Source organism: Monodelphis domestica, chromosome 1 (genome assembly GCF_027887165.1).
Source record: "Monodelphis domestica isolate mMonDom1 chromosome 1, mMonDom1.pri, whole genome shotgun sequence".
Lineage (NCBI taxonomy): Eukaryota > Metazoa > Chordata > Mammalia > Didelphimorphia > Didelphidae > Monodelphis > Monodelphis domestica.
The window spans coordinates 265861521-265880042 of NC_077227.1; the positions used below are offsets into that span (position 1 = coordinate 265861521).

Here is an 18522-nt window from a genome sequence, read left to right on the forward strand (position 1 = left end):
CCATAGCTGGCCAGGAGCGACCTTTTCTACTCCTGGAAAAACCCCTTAGGGCCTCCTTGGGGATCACGCCCTTCGGGGAGCCTCCACTGGAGTTTTCTCACGACGATGACCGAGACTGGCGATGAGTTGGTCCATTAGTGCCTAGTCATGGCCCAGCGGGCGATTTGGCTGGTGAGCCACGAACCAGGAACCCCGCATGGCGGGACCGTGAGATTCTCAAGGTAAATGTGAGTGGGCACCCACAGAGATCGTGATTGTTTAAGAAAATGCCTATTTAAGCTTTTTCGTCTTTAGGACGGGCTTCCCGGAAAGGCAACACAATTCATATCTCTAGGACCATGGGGCAAATGAAAATCAGAGCAGATGAAAATAAGATTCAAAAGACTTTCCCCCTTGAATCCCTACAAAACATTAAACACTGTTCTCTTCATTTTAACCATTAGAAAGTTTTCTGTGTTTCAGACTAACTTAGCCTAGTGTCTTGGCATATAGTAATTGCTTATTGATTGACTTAAGAAGATAATCAGATGTTTGGCTTATAGCTTGACGACTGATTAGAGAAAATAGTAGACTGAAGGTCGTAATATAGGATCTGAGTTCGGATCCCAGTTCCACTACTTACCATCTACCTGTGAGACCATGGTCTAGTCAGTTCATTCCTCTAGGCTTCAGTTTCTTAATCCATAAAATGAAGGAGTACTGACAGCAGGCCTGGGGGAGTTCTGGGAGCGCTTAAGTGATCGACCATTAAGGATTTGAGATGAAAATCGGAACATTGTGCTTTTGGAATGAAAATTACTTATTCTTACTGGTTGAATAGCCAGCATTTTATCTAAGTAAACTGTGAAAATGGAAATAGATAGGAAAGTCAATATAATCAAATCATCTTTTGGTTTGACTAGTTCCATCTTTTTCCACAATGAAAAGCAATACTTAATTCTTCCCTTAGTTGTTAGAGGAGCAACAGCAGAATAGTAGTTCTGAAAGCTGAGAATTGATCAAGACTAACTGATTTATAAATCTATCAATTATTTTGCATTTATTAGAACCTATAACATGTCAAGTACTGTGCAAGGCACTAGGAATATAAATACAAAGAATTAAAATAACCTCAGGTCACAAAGAATTTGTAGTTTTAACAGGAAAAAAATACATTTTTATGAGTACATATATATTAAATTTAAAGAAATATAAAGTTAACAGAGGAGAGCATTAGCAGTTGGGGAGAATCAGGAAAGACATCCGAGGAAGGTTATGAGCTGTGTTTTAAAGTAAGAGGATTCTAAAAGGAGAGAGTAAAATAAAAATAGCTTAGCAATGCAAAAGTGAAATACCTGGTATTGGACACAAAGAATGTTGCTTGGTTATTTTTTTCTTTACTAATTTCACACTGTAAATAGTTTTGGTTTTTAATCTTTTATTAAATAAAAGTGAGTCAGAGGACATGAGTTGAAATCCCAAGTCTGCCACTTATTACCTCTGTGGTTTTTTACTTTGCTTTTCTGGGCCTCAGTTTCCTCATCTTTAAAAAAGAGATTCAAATTGTGACTTCTGCAGTAGAGGCATGGAGAGAGAGAGGACTTGCAAGCCAAGCATGCAAGAAACAAGCTTTCAGGGGAACCACAAATCTAAATACTTTCTTCACTTGGGTTAGAGTCTGCAACACAGCCATAAAAGAGTACATATACTTTTGCCAGGACTTGCCAGAGAACCAGTTCGTTTTGGAATGGCAGCTGCAAAATAGTGTAATATTGCCTACATAATCCAGAGTTTCCACTACCATATGGGTTAGTTTGCTATATAATAAGTGGTATACCCAAAAGCAGGCATTGGCTGCAATGACCACCAGTCCAAAAACAATTTGTCTGAACATTTTTGTTTTTCTTCCTCCACTACCCTGCCTGAAGGAATGCGGGTACAGTCAGACTTGAGGTGCTAAATGTAATAGAAATGATAATCTGTTGTGAACTATTTCTTGTTGCAGTGACTGATGTACTCTGGCTTGTGACTAGAGAGAGCTGCTAGTATGGGAAACACCTGAGGATTTCTTAGTTTCAGTGGAGATAGAGGTACTACAGAGATAGAGGGATCCTGCTACAAGAGAATGCTCTGGGGTCTGCCTACTGATATCTATTGATGACTAGTAGATCAATCTATTTCCTAACCTCCTCCCCTTCACTCCCTTCCTCTTTCACCCTCTCCTTCCTGCCTCCTTCAACCTCCCAGTTTCTTCTTGAAGCCTTTGGCTTCTTCCTTCCCCCTTGAGTGGACTATAAAGACACTCTGTCCTTTTCCTTTTTTCAAGTGAGGGGGTTTATTGGGAAATAGGATGAGAAACCGAGGTAAGAAGGATGAGGGTTCCCCTAATCTATAATGAGGGAGAATTTGAGGGTTTGGGAAAGTAGTCCAGTCACAAGACAGCCAGAGAGATGGAGGACAACTGTTTAAAATCTTCTTTGCTTCTCCACAAAGCCACCAAGGTCTCTCAGCCTAATTTCAGAAGTTCCCCCTCAAGGGTCCTTCAGTCTGGGACAGAAACTAAATAATAGTTCTCAGCTTCTTCTCTCTTCAGTCAGGCTTGCCTCCTTTGATCAGAAAATCCCCAAGAGCCAAAGTATCCTTGGTCAGTCAACCCCAGAGAGAGAGACAGAATCCAGATCCTCCCCCTGGCCTGATCAACTGCCCCCTCCGGGAACATTCCATTTGGAACCTTCTCCTTGATTTTGCAGATCAGGTCCCCAGCTTGTTTCCTGCATACTTGGCTTGCAAGTCTTCTTCTCCATGCTTCTACCACACTTCTAAAGTCTATTCCAGTTCTAAATCTATGGTCTGATGAAAAATGAAAATGTATATAATTCATTTTAATAAGGTGAATAAGATTATTTAAAATTTGAAAACTTCTAGGAAGTCTTCATTGTCTTTATAGTATTTGGGTAAGTTTTTCATCACCCATTTATATGGTGTGATTGGCAGAATTTTCTGAGACAAATGATTCTCAAGCTAGAAAACTGCCCTTCTTACAGCAAAAGCTGACTTAGTACTTTTTACACCTTAAGGATAAGCAAATCAAGATTGACTGTAAGTCATATCTGCTAATAGCAGCCCCAGTGTTCTTGAGCCTATTAAATATTATAGTGGAAAAACCACTATATTTAGAATCAAAAGATGAGTTTCTAATTCTGGCTACTTATTACTTTGATTTTGGCCATATATCTTCATTTCTCTAAGCTTTATTCTCCTTTTCTGTAAAGTGAGAGAACTGGACAAGATTATCTGAAAGATCTTTTAACAATGACATTTGCAGCCTATTCTAAGGAAAGCCTAGAATCCACCTGAAATGCCTAAGTTGGGCCTATAGTACATTTGAGTAGTCAGTCAGTCACATACCATTTATTAAACACTTACTACATGCCAGGCACTGGGCTAAGCTAACAGGTAACAGATAATTCCTGCCCTCAAGGAGCTCATAATCTAATGGATTTTTGCCTTATATTCAGTCATATAATTTTAGAACTGAAAAGGATATTTGAGAATTCCAAATTCAACTTATTTATTTTCTAGGTTGATCCTGAGACCAAGAAAAATTAAAATTCTTACCAGTTTCACTCATCAATTAATGATCACAGTATCTGAGACTGGTCTGTACTCTCATAGGTGGTAGCAGAGAACTTTTTAAACTAATAATATACAGTATTTTAAAGCACATGAAAGTCAGGTAAAAGTATCTTCTATATCCCCCCAAAATATCTGGCATTGTGTATAAGGTAGACAAGTCATGGAGAATTTTTTAAACCATATGCTTTTTATTGCTAGTCTGTGTCCTTGAGAGAAAGAATATATGGGAAAAGTGTTAGTTTCATTTATAAGTAACAGTAATCTATTCAGCTTTCTACCCTTAAATCTATTCAGGTAATTTGAAAGTTTGAGCTCTATATAGAACTGAGACAAGACTTCCAATTCTGCAACAATAAAACTGTATAATAAAGAAAACAAACTTAACCAAGTTTTTGGTTTTTTAAATGACAACTCATTTTGTAAGAAAATAAATAAAACAAAGAAATAAAAAATGTATCAGGAAATTAATTTTTTCTGTTATTTTTTTATTTTGTATATGAATAGAAAGGTTCAGGAATAACAAGCTTTTCTTTCCTTGATACAGAAGATATCCCACTGTTGAAAAACGAGCCAAAATCTTCAATGGATCAAGTTATGTACCTCTACCAGAAGATGACCCCTTCTGTAAAGCTCTGCTTTTTGAACTCAGGCTATTGGATGATGATAAGGACTTTGTGGAGAGCCGTGATAGCTGTTCACGAATCAACAAAGCTTCAGTCTATGGACTTCCAATAGAAGGAAGAGAACTGTGGCCTGTTCTTGCCTTTCAGAAGAATAGTCTGATTTATGTTAGCATTCCACTAGTTGAGCAAACTTTGTCTCCTCCTCCACCACTCATTAGCATTAGTGGAATCTCACAAGCCTTTGATCTACTTTTTGGGTTGATTGATTTTTTTGACTCTGGGCCCAAGACTGAAGTTGATCTAAGTACTAAAGTGAGCCAGCTACCTGATTTGCTCATGCACATTTGTCCATTTGGCACTTTGTTAGATTCCAACTTCTTATTAGATAATTTTAATAATCTTTCAATAAATCAAACCCTAAAACAACCAGCATGGAAAGCTGGTACTTACAAAGGAAAGCAACAAGTTGCTGTTTCTGTCACTGAAAAAGTTAAATCCATGCAGTATGATAAGCGGGATGTAGCAGATATGTGGCAAGTTTATGGAACTATAACCTGTAAGGTGAGACTTTCCAGTATGTGTTCAATGGATCTATTTTACACATGTTGAGAAAAGTAAAAGTAATTTACTTTGGGAAATCAGTACTACAGCTTAAATTTTTTCTTAAATGGTAACCCTTAAAAGCCAGTCATATGAATTATTAATGTGTCTTTTTCCACCTGAGTTTTGTAGAATTCAAATTTAAATTAATAACAACTCCAGGTTCTTATTTTCCATAGAATTTTATTAATAATCTCTAAAGATAAAGCAGAAAGCCTAATCTAACCTAATGACCACCGCCTGGCTCTCAGCCAGGCTCCCCAGCTGCATTCTGGGAAACAGAGAGAGGGGATAGTGCCACACCAAAACTTATCCTCCATTCCCACCCCACCCCCATGCACATGTGTTCACATCCAATTACGCAGTGTAAGCGCGCAAATGGGATACTGGGTTGGACAAGCCTTGGGGAGTGAATTCTATCTAGTTTCTTTTATAAAACAGGGCTTTGGACTAAATGATCTCTATAATATTTAACACCCAATGATTCTATTATATGCCCCACCAATTTTCCACAAGATTTTCTAGGAGATAAAACTGATTAATCTCTAAATTGGTACCTAAAGTCATTTAAAAAGGCTTCCCCCCTCCCTTTGGGGGGTGGGGGGGCTTTAAATGAACCAGTAGGTAATAATCATTCCTATTGGAATCCTATTTTAGGTTAAAGATTATGAAAAGTCAATGGCAATGTTACTATAAATACTAATATTAAAAGATCTCATTTTAAAATGGTCAGAAATCCCTCTAAGTAAAATAAATATAAATAAACATTATGTAGCTATTTTTAAATAACATTATTTTTAGATTGTTTCATTTTCCAAAACCTTCCTTCAGTCTTTATGCTTTAAATCTAGGCATTGATATATAACTTATTTTAATACTATATAGCTACTGAATATTATTGACAACACATTACCATAAGAAGATATAATGTTATAGCTTTTAAGAATATTATTTTGGAGTTTGCTAAAGGAACTTGGCTTTTAAAGATTGAAATTGTTTTGTAAAGCAAACGTTTTGTTACCTCCACCACCACCCCAGAGGAGGGGAAAAAATATCATGCATAATTTATCTTTTGACATAGTAGAAAGAGTACTGGATAAAGTGCCAAGAAATTTGGAGATCGAGGTCTGACCTTACCAGCAATATGACTTTGAATGAGTCACTTCTTTAATATCATTTTCCTTTTTCTTGAGAGTGTTAGGCAGATTGTCTCTAAGGTCCTTTCCAATTTCTAAATTCTGATGACTATATACCTATATCTGTATATGTATATAGAGTATCCTTATACAAAGTATATTTTTTCCTCTCTTTTTTTTTGGGGGGGGTGGGGGAAAGGATGTCAAAATCAATGATTTTGTCAAGGGGTGAAAATTGTTTCTATCCATGCAGATTAGCAAATCTCTGTTATAAAGTTTTAAAAGGTTGCCTGAGACACAAAAAGTGAAACCTACTTTCACACAGCTAGTATGTATCAGAGATGATTTGAACTCTTCCAGACTTCAAGGTTGATCTTTCTATCAATTATATTTTGCTACATCTCCAAAATGTATTGCTTTGTTGTAAATTACTAATTATCTCGACATTGAAGTGAACATGGTAGCAAATATATCAGTGAGTTGTTTGAGGAAACAATATTGGTATTTCTTTGATCACTAAGAAAATGAGCAATTATATCCATATGCACTTACTATTTTCCTTTCTTTTTTAAATGTAGCTAATTATTGGTAGTTGGTTGCTAAGGAATTAGAATAAAGAGAGAAATTAGAATAAGAGAGAAAAATGAGAAGCTATATGAAGGTAGAAAACTGGTTTTAGGACCAGGAAGATCTAGTTTCGTGTTCAACTTCTAATATGACTAACTGTTAATCTGACCAAGTCACTTAGCCTGTGGTGCCCTCAGCAATTTACAATTCTAAAGTGCAGAGAAGGTGCCTACCTATATTGGGAAGGGTTCCTAAACTAGTAAAGTCACAAATCCAGTCTCTTTCCATATCCTCAGTGGGAGAAACACATGTTTTCATTTATGGACAAGGCCACTTATTTATAAGTCCATCATAATCATCAGAAAGCATTTGTGAAAGACCTTTTTGTGCAAGGCCCTGTGCTAGATGCAGAAAAAAATGCTCATGGAACTGTTTCCTACTTGCTAATTACTTATGATCCAAAATAAACACAATGTTGTAAATATCCATGCAGAGTATTGTTAGAAGGAGTTTTCTTAATTTCCCTCTGTCTCATTAAGAGCAGAATTTCTAGGTTAGAGGGAGTTACTTAATCTCATTCTGTCTCTTTAAGAGCAAAATTTATAAGGAAAGACTGGATATTTTCTCTGACTTCTGAGGGGGTTTCTGGGGGTTTCTGAGTCAGTGTGTCAAGAGGATCTGGCAGTGACTTCTGACAGTTTGATTTCATACTGGTTTAAGATGGTTGGAGAAGATAATGATTTATTTATTAGTTAAATAGATAGTGAATTTAATAAGAGAGAGGGTTTAGTTAGACCTGCTTTGTCAAGCAAGAAAATCCTTAGATTTAGGGTTTATTAGAAATTTTAGTATAGGGTTTAGATTTTTAGATATAGTATAAGAATTAAGAGATATGCTAACCTATTTCCTACCTCCTATTTCCTATCCCTACCTCTCCTGTGAATAAATAGGTGTAGGTAGGTAGTGTACCACACTGATCTCCTCAACTTTTATCAAATTCCACAGTAAATTTAAAACCCAAAAGTATTTAGATAGTATATTAAAAATGTTAAGCACCCATATATGTCAAAGATAAATATATTTTAGGGGCTAAAGCAGGGGCATATCATAATTTGAGTTGATATCAAACAAAGTAGCCATTGGAGTTCCACACTTAGACTCACTAAAACAAAGAAAAGCAATTAACTCTATTCTGGTCCTTCAGGAAAGGTTTCAAAGAAGTAGATAAAGTGCCAGAATGAAGAGGGGGTTGGTAAGGAGATGTGGATTTGAATCCTACTCTTAACACCTGAGCCTCAACTTGAATTTCAGTTTTCTTATTTGTACAATGGGGATGTTGCTTATATAGTCTACCTCAGAGGGTTATTTTGAGGCTCAAATGAGTTAGTATATAAATATAAATTGTATATAAAGCACAATGCAAATGCTAAAATGTTATCTAAATGTCAGCAATTACTGCTATTACCATCTTAGGATTTTGTTAGTAATAATCCTGGTTATTTGTTTTTTGTTTTTTGTTTTTAGTGTGATTTGGAAGGAGTCATGCCAAACATTATTGTCAGTTTGAATCTCCCCACCAATGGATCTCCACTTCAAGATATTCTGGTGCATCCTTGTGTGACTTCCCTTGACTCTGCTGTTCTTACTTCCAGTAGTGTTGATATAATGGATGATTCTGCATTTAGTGGACCTTACAAATTTCCATTCAGTCCTCCTTTAGAGTCATTCCACTTGTGCTACTATACTTCTCAGGTAAAAAGAGAGAGAGAGCACATGCATATGATTTAGTGATTAGAGATCTAGTCTCAAGAGTCATAAAGAACCAAGTTCAAGTCCTGCTTCTGACACAACCTGACTATGTGACTCTGTATCAATTAATTAATTTCTCAGTGTTCCAAGAAACCCTTAAAAATCAGGTGGCAGTCTCAATAGATCTGATTTTTTTTTTTTTAAACCCTTCTGTCTTGGTAACAATTCTAAGACAGAAAGGCAAGAGCTAGGCAAACAAGATTAGGTGACTTGCCCAAGTTCACACACCTAGGAAGTACCTCATGCCAGATTTGAACAGGCCAGGTATTTTTTTTTAAGTTACTAATCTGTATAGTTTATAGATATTGTTAATAAGCAAATAAGCATGTTGAATTTTCTATGGTTTAGTAAATAGCAGAGGAATGAAAATGAAGGTTTCAAATTTCATTGAGAGTTCTTATGAAATCTGTAAACTTTCCCAACATTGAATGCTCTACCTTCACGGTCATTTCACTTAGTTATTTAGAGCAGTGGTCTATCACACACTCTTATCAATAAAAAATTTTTGAACATATACCAACAGGATATGTATACATACTTATAAATAACATAGATGTACCACCATAGTAATTTATAACACATAGAAACATCCCCATAGGCTACATACTGACTTCAAAAGTCACAAATTAACATTATGTTTCTATGATTTATTGTATTTTTGTTTATTTATTTAAACATTTCCCAATTACATTATAATCTAGTTCAAGACACACTTGGGAGTTTTGTAGAGCTTGACAACTCTGTTGTAAAACATCCCCAGAATAAAAAAATAAATGAAATAATTTTTAAATACAAAGTATATACACAAATTTTTAAAAATAAACAGCATTTTAAAATATTTATTAAAAATATAAAACCTTTTTATTCTCATTAATATTATGCCTGATTAGGCTCAATTAGTTTTTAAATTTTGGTTTAACTCTTGTAATACCATAGTTCTGAGATCTGGAGCAAAATCCAGCTAATCTCAGTAGTTGGCTTTAATGACTGATCTAGTTGAATAAGATATCTCCACAAAAATATGTGGATCCAATTGAAAAATGTGTCATTGGTTGCACTTATAAAAGCACAAGACCCATTTTCAGTTTTACCTACCAGTTATATAAAGATTTTTTTCTTATTGTTAAAATTCTATTAGCCAATTTCCCTGATATCAATCATTTGTTCTTGCAAACTAATTTCAAGGTTTGCATTTTTTTAAACCAATAGATTCAAAACATGTTCATACTGTTCATTTGGAAGATTTTGGAACAGATGAGGAAACTCTGTTTCCAAGGTTTTTAAGTGTATAGATCCAGATTTTTTTATGGGTGACATTTTTGGGACAAAAATTTAGTTTTTAGATGTTTTGCTGAGCTTGATGACTTCATTTATTTCATATTCCAAGCTAATATCTCAAGATACAAGTACACGCCTAGGATGAAATTCATTGTTAATAATAAGGGATCCATATTTAAGTTATCTTGATAATTTTGATTTTTATTTTTTATGCCAACTTCTATCTAGATTTGATTAGATCTGTTGTCTTTACCTTGAACAAGGAAAACCTAGGAATGGTATTATTAAGTGTGCCATTTCTTAGTTATTCATTTATGATCACATTATTTGTATTATCCTCAGTTTGTTTACAAAAATTTTTTAAGCCACCCATCCATTTTATGAAAAAGAGTTTATCCAAAACTAAAAATCCATTTAATTAAGCATACATAAACTGTGATAAATCACAGTATCCAGAAAGTGATAAATGAAGAAGGGTTTCATATCAACCCTACCATGATATAAAACTTTTGTGATATTTTTATCTATAACAAGTGACCTTCATTTCTTATTTGAGACAATAATAAGAAATAGAAATTCTATTATTTTCTTCATGGTCCCCATTTTGGAGACCATCATGGGCTCCTTATACTGTATGTCTAGTACTAAGCAATAGCATCTTATTATGATCATAAAAGATGAGATGTTTTGCAGGAAAGAAGAGCAGAAATGTATTTAACAAATATTCTGCATAAGATACTGTACAAGGATTAGGAAAAGATATATGTATGATATGAGCCAGTTGATGCAAGTCCCTACTGGTAAAATAACTCAGGGTAAATATGCTCTATTCATTAGTATCGTAGGCATACTTGAATGAGACCTAGAATTAATAGGTTCATACATTTATCAATGAATATTTTTCGTTGAACATCTGAGAATTATTTATACTTTTTTAACATGATTGTCTTTAGGTACCTGTCCCACCAATTTTGGGATTTTATCAACTGAAGGAAGAAGATTCACAGTTAAAAATAAATGTCCATTTAAAACTTCATGAAAGTGTGAAAAATAGCTTTGAGTATTGTGAAGCTCATATACCATTTTTTAACAGGTAGGAATAATTTAATGGTATGGTTGTTCCCTTTTGGCAATGTACTATTCAAAGAATGTTTGGTTAGGCAAGTAAGGATTTTCATGCTAATCTAATGATGTTGGTTCTTTTAATTATGATTATAAAATCACATAATCACAGGTTTTGAAAGTTGGAAGTGACTAGCAACTCATCTATTCTAAACCATACCCCAAAGCAGCCCTTACCGCCTAATCTCCTGTTACCCAGCTCTAATGGATAGGAGGTTCTGCCTCATTACAACTTCTACCTTTCTTCCCTCTGAGAAGAAACAGAATAAGTCTAATTCTTCCTTCACATAATAGCATGTTAAGTCCTTGAAGACAGCTATTGTGTCCCCAAGGCTGCTCTTCTCCTGACTAAATTAATCCCTATTTCCTTCAACTGACCGTCACATGTCATAGATTAAAGGCTGTTCACCATCCTGACTGTCCTCCTTTGAATACTCTCCATCCTATCAATATCCTTATAAATGGTGGCTCCCAGAAATGAACTTAGTACTCCAGTTGAAGTCTGACAAAGGCAGAGTACAGTGGAATTCACACTCTATGACTTTGGTAATGCTGCCAGCAATATTTGCTTTTTGAACAGCTATGGCTCCTTGCTGACTCATTGAACTTGAGTCCACTAAGCTACCCAGATCTGTTTCAAAACCCTGCTCAATAATGCCTTCCACATCTGATGCTTACAAAATTGATCTTTTTTTATTCAATTGCAACACTTTGTATTTATCTCTATTGAATGTCATCTTAGATTCAGCTCAGTGTTCTAGGCTTTCATTGTTTTTGTATCCTGACTCTTATCCATTGTATTATCTATCACTACAAGTTTTGTGTCCTCTTCAAATTTGATGGACATGCCAAGTATACCCCTTCATCTAAGTTACTGATAATAGTGGTAAACAGCACAAAGTGACATTTTTATCTTTAATTTTTTTACTCTTATTTTTCCTGGTTGTGGATGCTAATCACTAATAAATATAAGCCACAACAGATGCCTATTTCCACAAAGTGCTCTGTCTTCAAGTAATTACTCTATGTCCTTATATTCACATCTATCCTTGCTATTAACTTTCTGATGAATTAAACCAATTAGGTTTCAAGATTACCTCCTCATTTTTTATTTTTAAATTTATTCTGAAATGTAGTTCTTCTCAAAATGACCTAACTAAAGTCAAATCATAATTTTAATTGTGCATATGTATTTTTCTGATTATTTCTAGATTTTATTATATTCTCTACATATCTAAATTCTAATATGTCTATGTTCCATATATTTGGTTTTCCAGTTGTTTTTAGAATCAGTGAAAGGACGTATGATGTTTTCGAGATTGTGAACACTTCAGTTTTTCCAACAAGCTAAGAATGATATAACTATCTACAAGTCATCAATAGAGTTCTAATGTCCATTCATAAAATCACTGTAATCTAATCTGATGCCATCACTTTATAGATGAGAAAATCAAATCTTATAGAGTCTAAGTAAATTGTCCAACATCACAAAAGGTAATGAGTGAACCAGATTTCAAATCCAGGTCCTTTAACTCAAAATCCAAGTTGTTCTTTATTTAGAAGCCAAAAGAGTGAACAAATTAAACCTCTCTAGTCCTGTGTTAAATATCAATATCAAAATTTTTGTTTATTTTCTTGTGAACTATGTGTAGCTTTATTTACATGATAACTTTTTAAAACTTTGTATTTTCAGAGGGCCAATCACCCATTTGGAATACAAAGTTAGTTTTGGCCAGGTAGAAGTATCACGAGAGAAAAGTTTATTAATCTGGATTATAGGTGAGTGGTTTTTTTTCTTCTTTTTCCTCTTTTATCTATTGCACATGAATATTTATCAAGAATAGTTGATTGATGCTATATCTGTTTTTAGGGCAAAAATTCCCCAAATCATTGGAAATTAATCTTTCTGGAACTGTGAATTTTAATTCTATGGGTCATCAGAAGCAACCAGTTGACACTATTTGTATTGGGGGTACAACATATGTAAAAGTAAGTTATTGGAAATATTTATGTGAGTAACTACATTAAAAACTTGTCCTCTGAACAAGAAAGACATAAAAGGAAAAAGCTAAGAAATTTAAAACAAAAAGAGTATCAGACAGCATAGATGGCTATAGGAACTATACACACATGGATGGAGATATAAACTACTGGCAATCTAATAGCAAAGGCAGGGGTGTGGGAGATGTGAAAATGTCTTCAGGCATGGGGAAAGCAGTTCTGTCTGAGTCCCTCTGCCTTTCTAGTAATGAAATCTAGGGAGGGAGGGAGGGTGGCCGAGTGCCCACAGAGAGCTCTCTGCATGTAATCTTTGGCACCTGTGCCATAGGTTCACCATCACTGCCCTAGGGTTACTAACCATAGCTTAGGTACAGAATTTAGAGACAAACATCACTTGATACATTAGCACAAACCCTCCCAACCATAAGACAGTTCTGCAGTTTAGTTGCAAACAGCTTTAATATAATCTGCTACATTTTAGCATAGTATGATAATTGGTGGTTCTTAAAATGATAATCATAAAGAAAACATTTAAGATATTTAAGATGCTGTGTTTCTCTCTTGACAACATCATCCCTCAGGTACCTCCTCCACCTAAAGCATAGCTCTGGCCATATTAGCCCAATCTTTGGCATAGAGTAAGTGCTGAAATGTATAACTAATCTTGTGATTCTCCCAACACATTAAACTCCAAGGGGACCCTTTACTTCCAGGGTCAAATATAGCGTCCTTTGTTTGGCATTTAAAGATTTTTATAGCCTGACCTCTTCCTACCTTTCCAAGTCTTCTTATGTTTTACTCCCTTCTATGATGTCTGTTATCCAGTCACACTGACTTTTTTGTCATTCCTCCCACATCACACTCCATCTCCCAACTCCATGCTTTTGCACTAGCTGTCCCTCCAAACCTGAATGCCTTCCCTCCATGCCTCTGTAGAAAGCTCTTCTCCTTCAACTGCCTTCCCCTCTAATAGTACCATCCATCCACTTTCTCTCTCTCTCTCTCTCTCTCTCTCTCTCTCTCTCTCTCTCTCTATATATATATATATATATATATATATATATATATATATATATATATATATATATAATCTTATATATAGTTATTGGGTTTTTTTGTTTTGTGGTTGGTATTTTTTTAACATTTTTTTCTGCCATTGGAATGCAAGCTCCTTGAGGGCAGGGACTCTTTTTGCCTTTCTCTGGACTTTCAGCACTCCTAGAACAGTGCCTAGAATTAATTAAATGCTTAATAAATGCTTATTAATGCACTGACACTCTATCATGGCACTGAAGTTATCTTGTGTTCTCAAAAAGTATACCTTCAAAGATCTGGTTAGTCTTAAATATTCGATAAAGCTGAATATGGGCCAATCGTGGGTGACATGTCTGTTAGAGGTAGCTGGGAGCTTACAAGCCTAGAGTCAAGAAGACCTGAATTCAAAACTAGCCTCAAATACTTTCTCACTGTGTGATTCTGGGCGAGTAACTTACTTCTGTTTATCTCCATTTCCTTAATAGTAAAATAGAAATAATAAAAGCACTTACCTCAAAGGGTTCTTGTGAGGATCAAATGAGATAATCTTTCTAAAAGACTTGGTTACTACAAAAATGTTTATTCCTTTCCCACCTTTCTTCCCCTGTCATAGCTGAGATAACTTAGCTAAGTTTGAAAAGGTTAATCATCAGAAGGTTGGCCAGCAGGTCATAGACTTTGTTTAGCTACATCAACATGTAAAGGACTTAGAATCTGTGTAGGTGAGGAGAACATTGATACCTTTGATAATGAATTTGAAGTATCCAGTGTTTAAAATGATCAGACACTTTAAACTCATTTTAGAATTTGTATGTATTTAAGATATATATGTAACATATTCTTTGCTTTTACTATATATGACTAGCCACCTCCTTTTCCAACCATACATTTCCACTTCTCACACTTCAATAATTAATTAGAAATGTGTTGTCCTACTCATCATAAATATTTATATTATATCCTGTTTTAGTGTTTTGTGATTTTTTTTTGTTGTGAAATATATGAGGTAAACTCACAAAACTGAGTAAAGAAACTATGTGACATTGTATACTAAATGAATGGTCCAAAATTAGATACATTTTTGTTTTCTTACAGCTTTATTTTAGGATCCCAGATTATACACTCACTGGGTGTTATGCCGATCAGCATTCAGTTCAAGTGTTTGCATCAGGAAAACCTAAAATAAGCACATGTAAGTTCCCTAATTTTAAACTGAACTGAAGAATATATAACAGAATTATCTTGTAGAATAAGACTTCATATATCATGGTGCAACCTGAGTATATTAAATATAGATAGTTTGGAGTACTTTTCCTAGTACGCTTCTGTTCTTTCTCAGCCCATTACATTCTGATCTCTGCTTTCTTATAGCTTACAAAGCAAACCACCTAAATTGGATATGTAAGAAGAAGAGCTATGATATATTCAGCTGGATCAAAAATTAAATTTCTTTTCTTCTTGATAATAGTAAATGGAGATTTTATTTCAACACATAAAATACTATAAGTGGTTTCTAATTTTAAGGAAATATTTTTGCTAATCAGTATTTACTGAACACCTACCATATCAAACAAATACTGTATATAATTTATAATCACAAAGCAAATTATCAACAAGTTTAAAATAGCATACAGATTAAACACCAAAATGACATAGAACAAAGAAGTAATAACTTGAATTCACTTAAACAAAATGTATGTGACATACATTTTGGAAGAAAATAAAGTTTAAAAAATTTTTATGTGTTTTTAAGTAGGTGAATAGAAATTCTGGTGGGGCAGGGAAAGGGAACAAGAGCAATGAGAGTGAGATCAACACTTGAGAAGTCTAAGGGAGATTTCTGGACCAGTTATAAAATTCTAAAAAACTAGATGATGATGACTAGGGAATTGGGTACACACATGAATAAGAGTGAGTTGGACTTCTTTACTTGGTTGACTCTGTTCTCATCCTATATTATCTCTGTTTCTTCTTAAAAACACATTTCCTCTACCTCTGCTTCAGCACCACAAAGCTTTTCCTAACCCCAAAAGCTCTAGTGCATCTCCTCCCAAAATTATTTTAAATTTATTTTGTACATATTCCATTTATGTACATCTTTACACCCCCATTAGATTGGGAGCTCCATGAGGGCAGGGGACTGTCTTTTGCTACTTTTTGCTTAGCAAAGTGCCTTTTGGCACATAGTAGGTACTTAATAAATGTTAATTAAATTGAATTGTTTCACTTTTGTCTTTATATAACCAGCTCACATAGTAAGTCTTTAATAATTGCTTATTTGTTGATTGATTTTAAAAGAAAGTTAACTTCTAAGTGTGCTTCAGTTTTTGTATTTTGTTAGAGATAAGTCATGGATGCCTAAAGAAAAGTATTGATGGTAGCTGACAAACAGCATTTAAAATTGTATATAGTTCTTGAGAATGAATTGGGTCTAATTCCATGTCAAAAACATTTTAGTTGTTCACTGACTGTTATATAATTGAAATATATCGAAAAGTAATTTTCAGACATACTCTGGTATTAGGTGACACACTTGTCTTAATACAATATATATTAAAAGGACCTAGTTTTAAATGGACCATCAGATACAGACCAGTTTCATTCCACTATTAACTTCTAAATAGCTGCCAAAGCAGTAACAATTATTGTTCATTTTTTGGCTGTTATGGGCTAGAACCATCTTAGAATATTCTAAAGTTACAATATGATTAGGAGAGCAGTAATCTTTAACTGTGGTATTCTGTGGTTAGAGGGAGTAAAGAAAAGTGTTGTAAGTTAAAATTGCTTAGTAAAAGCTGCACAATCGAACTGCAAATGTAGAGGGATGAAATTTAAATTTTATTAGGGAACCAGAAAAGAGTCTCATATGGGTAATTTTGTAACAAGTAGTTAAGAGAGATTATTTTGGCTGTGATTTTTTAAGTGAGTGAGTAGGCATCAAAGTCAGAATAAGGAATACTAATCTAGAAATTACAGTAGTGAAAATGGAAATTGATTCAAGTCTAAGTAAGGATTTGCTATGAGGGTATGGGGTTAGAAGTAGAATGTACAGGTTTAGGAAAATGATGGGATTTACCATAACAAGTATAAGGAATATTTGAATAATATATCATATTATAAACTAAAAATAGCAGATTAATCAATGACTATTACCATTCATTAAAGCTTCTCTAGTATAATGGTAGATAGCATATTGACATATTGATAAATTAAATGAAATTAATAAGATACATAAACATTGTTCAAATGATATAGGTATCATTTAAAAGTCAGAATGATATAAATATCATTTTTAAAATCAGAACTTCATGTTTAAACAAAAATTCATGACATTGTCTCTTGTTTCCTTTTTAGGCCGGGAATTGATTTCATCTGATTACTATATCTGGAATTCCAAAGCCCCTGCACCAATAACATATAGATCATTATTGCTATAATTTTCTAATATTTAAAAGGAGGATTATTTAAGTCATATAACACAATTACAATAAAATTACTGTCTTTTACTTTTTAATATGTATGTTTCTCTTTAATGGGAATGAATCATGTATCAATTTCTTTTTTAATATGGCAATGTGCTTAGTCTTACATGTTCTAAAAGAAAACAATTTAAAAGCTGGTTTTCTACTCTGTTGCCTTTTCATGGTCTCCTTAAACAAGCTAAAGCATACAGTGAAAAAGAATATGGTTTTGTGGGAAGAGCCTGGGATTTGCAGCCAGAGGACAAGGATACAAATCCCAACATTACTATAGATAGGACCTTGGGCAAGTCACTTAATCTCTCTTTGGTACTCAGTTTTCTCCTTTGTAAAATGAGGAAGTTGGACCCTACCTAGATCCTATAATAGGGATTTTTAGGCTATATATTTCAATACCTCTCACAGGGTAAATGTTAGCTGATTTTGGTAGTAGAGGCTGCAGTGGAAACCATAACTCTTTTGGAAATTCAATATTGTAAAAGGAGGAAATTATCTTAATGTGAAATTGTTGCTGTTAGAACTTTCCTACTTATGTATAAGGACTGCATAATTCAGTTGAAGATGTTTATCTTTATTCTCTATGTCTACTTTTTAAATGTATTCATCTTTTCTAATTTTTTTTTCTTTAGAATGATATTAAATATATAAAGGAGCAATAAAAAGCCCATTTTATGAGAAGGGCTTGATAATCTATGTTTATGTCTTAATTTTTTAAAGATGCATTTGAACATCTATTTTATGCATTTTTGTACAATATTCAAGAATTCCATTATGAATTCATATAAAAAAGTAAAAATCCATCCTTTGTGTAGAGTATCATTTAACATTTCAGTTATATATATAACATATTGTCTTTTTCTCTTATTCAGATTTTCATGACATCATTTTCATTTTTTCTTACAGAATCCATCATTCTTACTGTTCTTTCCACCATTGTTCTTTCTCTATTCTTTTTGTCATCTTACATTTTCTCAGAAACGAATAGTAATGCTGACTTTAGATAAGAATCTAGTTTAAAACTCTTTTAAGTACTTTTTCTTGTTTATGTCTTTTTAAAAATAAATGATAGAAGCAACATAATATTTCTTGAGAAAATGACTAAATACCAGCACCAAATATATGTATGACTCTGCTTTTTAAAGATTCTGAGAAGAAAAATACTGCATAGATCTACTAGCTCATTTGAAAAAGAGCAATGAAATGCCTTGAAGGTAGCCTGGAACCTCAGGATGTGAAATAACCATTTCTTCATTATTG

General features: G+C 34.0%; 1 protein-coding gene across 1 annotated transcript; it reads left to right on the forward strand.

Moving 5' to 3' along the window:
* Positions 1-81: 81 nt before the first annotated feature.
* On the forward strand, positions 82-17300 carry AP5M1 (adaptor related protein complex 5 subunit mu 1). The gene is made up of 8 exons (XM_001368945.5): positions 82-221; positions 4160-4799; positions 8066-8293; positions 10582-10721; positions 12444-12529; positions 12621-12739; positions 14882-14978; positions 17141-17300. The coding sequence occupies exons 1-8, from the start codon at positions 148-150 to the stop codon at positions 17221-17223; spliced, it is 1467 nt and encodes a 488-aa protein (XP_001368982.1). The 5' UTR covers positions 82-147; the 3' UTR covers positions 17224-17300.
* The last annotated feature ends 1222 nt before the right edge of the window (positions 17301-18522 follow it).

What these genes read in the sequence shown, in the direction of transcription:
- AP5M1 (XM_001368945.5), top strand. Translation starts at nt 148, where the DNA reads ATGGCCCAGCGGGCGATTTGGCTGGTGAGCCACGAACCAGGAACCCCG. An exon ending in TGTGCTACTATACTTCTCAG is followed by an intron (nt 8,294 to 10,581) that starts GTAAAAAGAGAG and finishes GATTGTCTTTAG; the next exon opens with GTACCTGTCCCACCAATTTT. An exon ending in AAAACCTAAAATAAGCACAT is followed by an intron (nt 14,979 to 17,140) that starts GTAAGTTCCCTA and finishes TTTCCTTTTTAG; the next exon opens with GCCGGGAATTGATTTCATCT.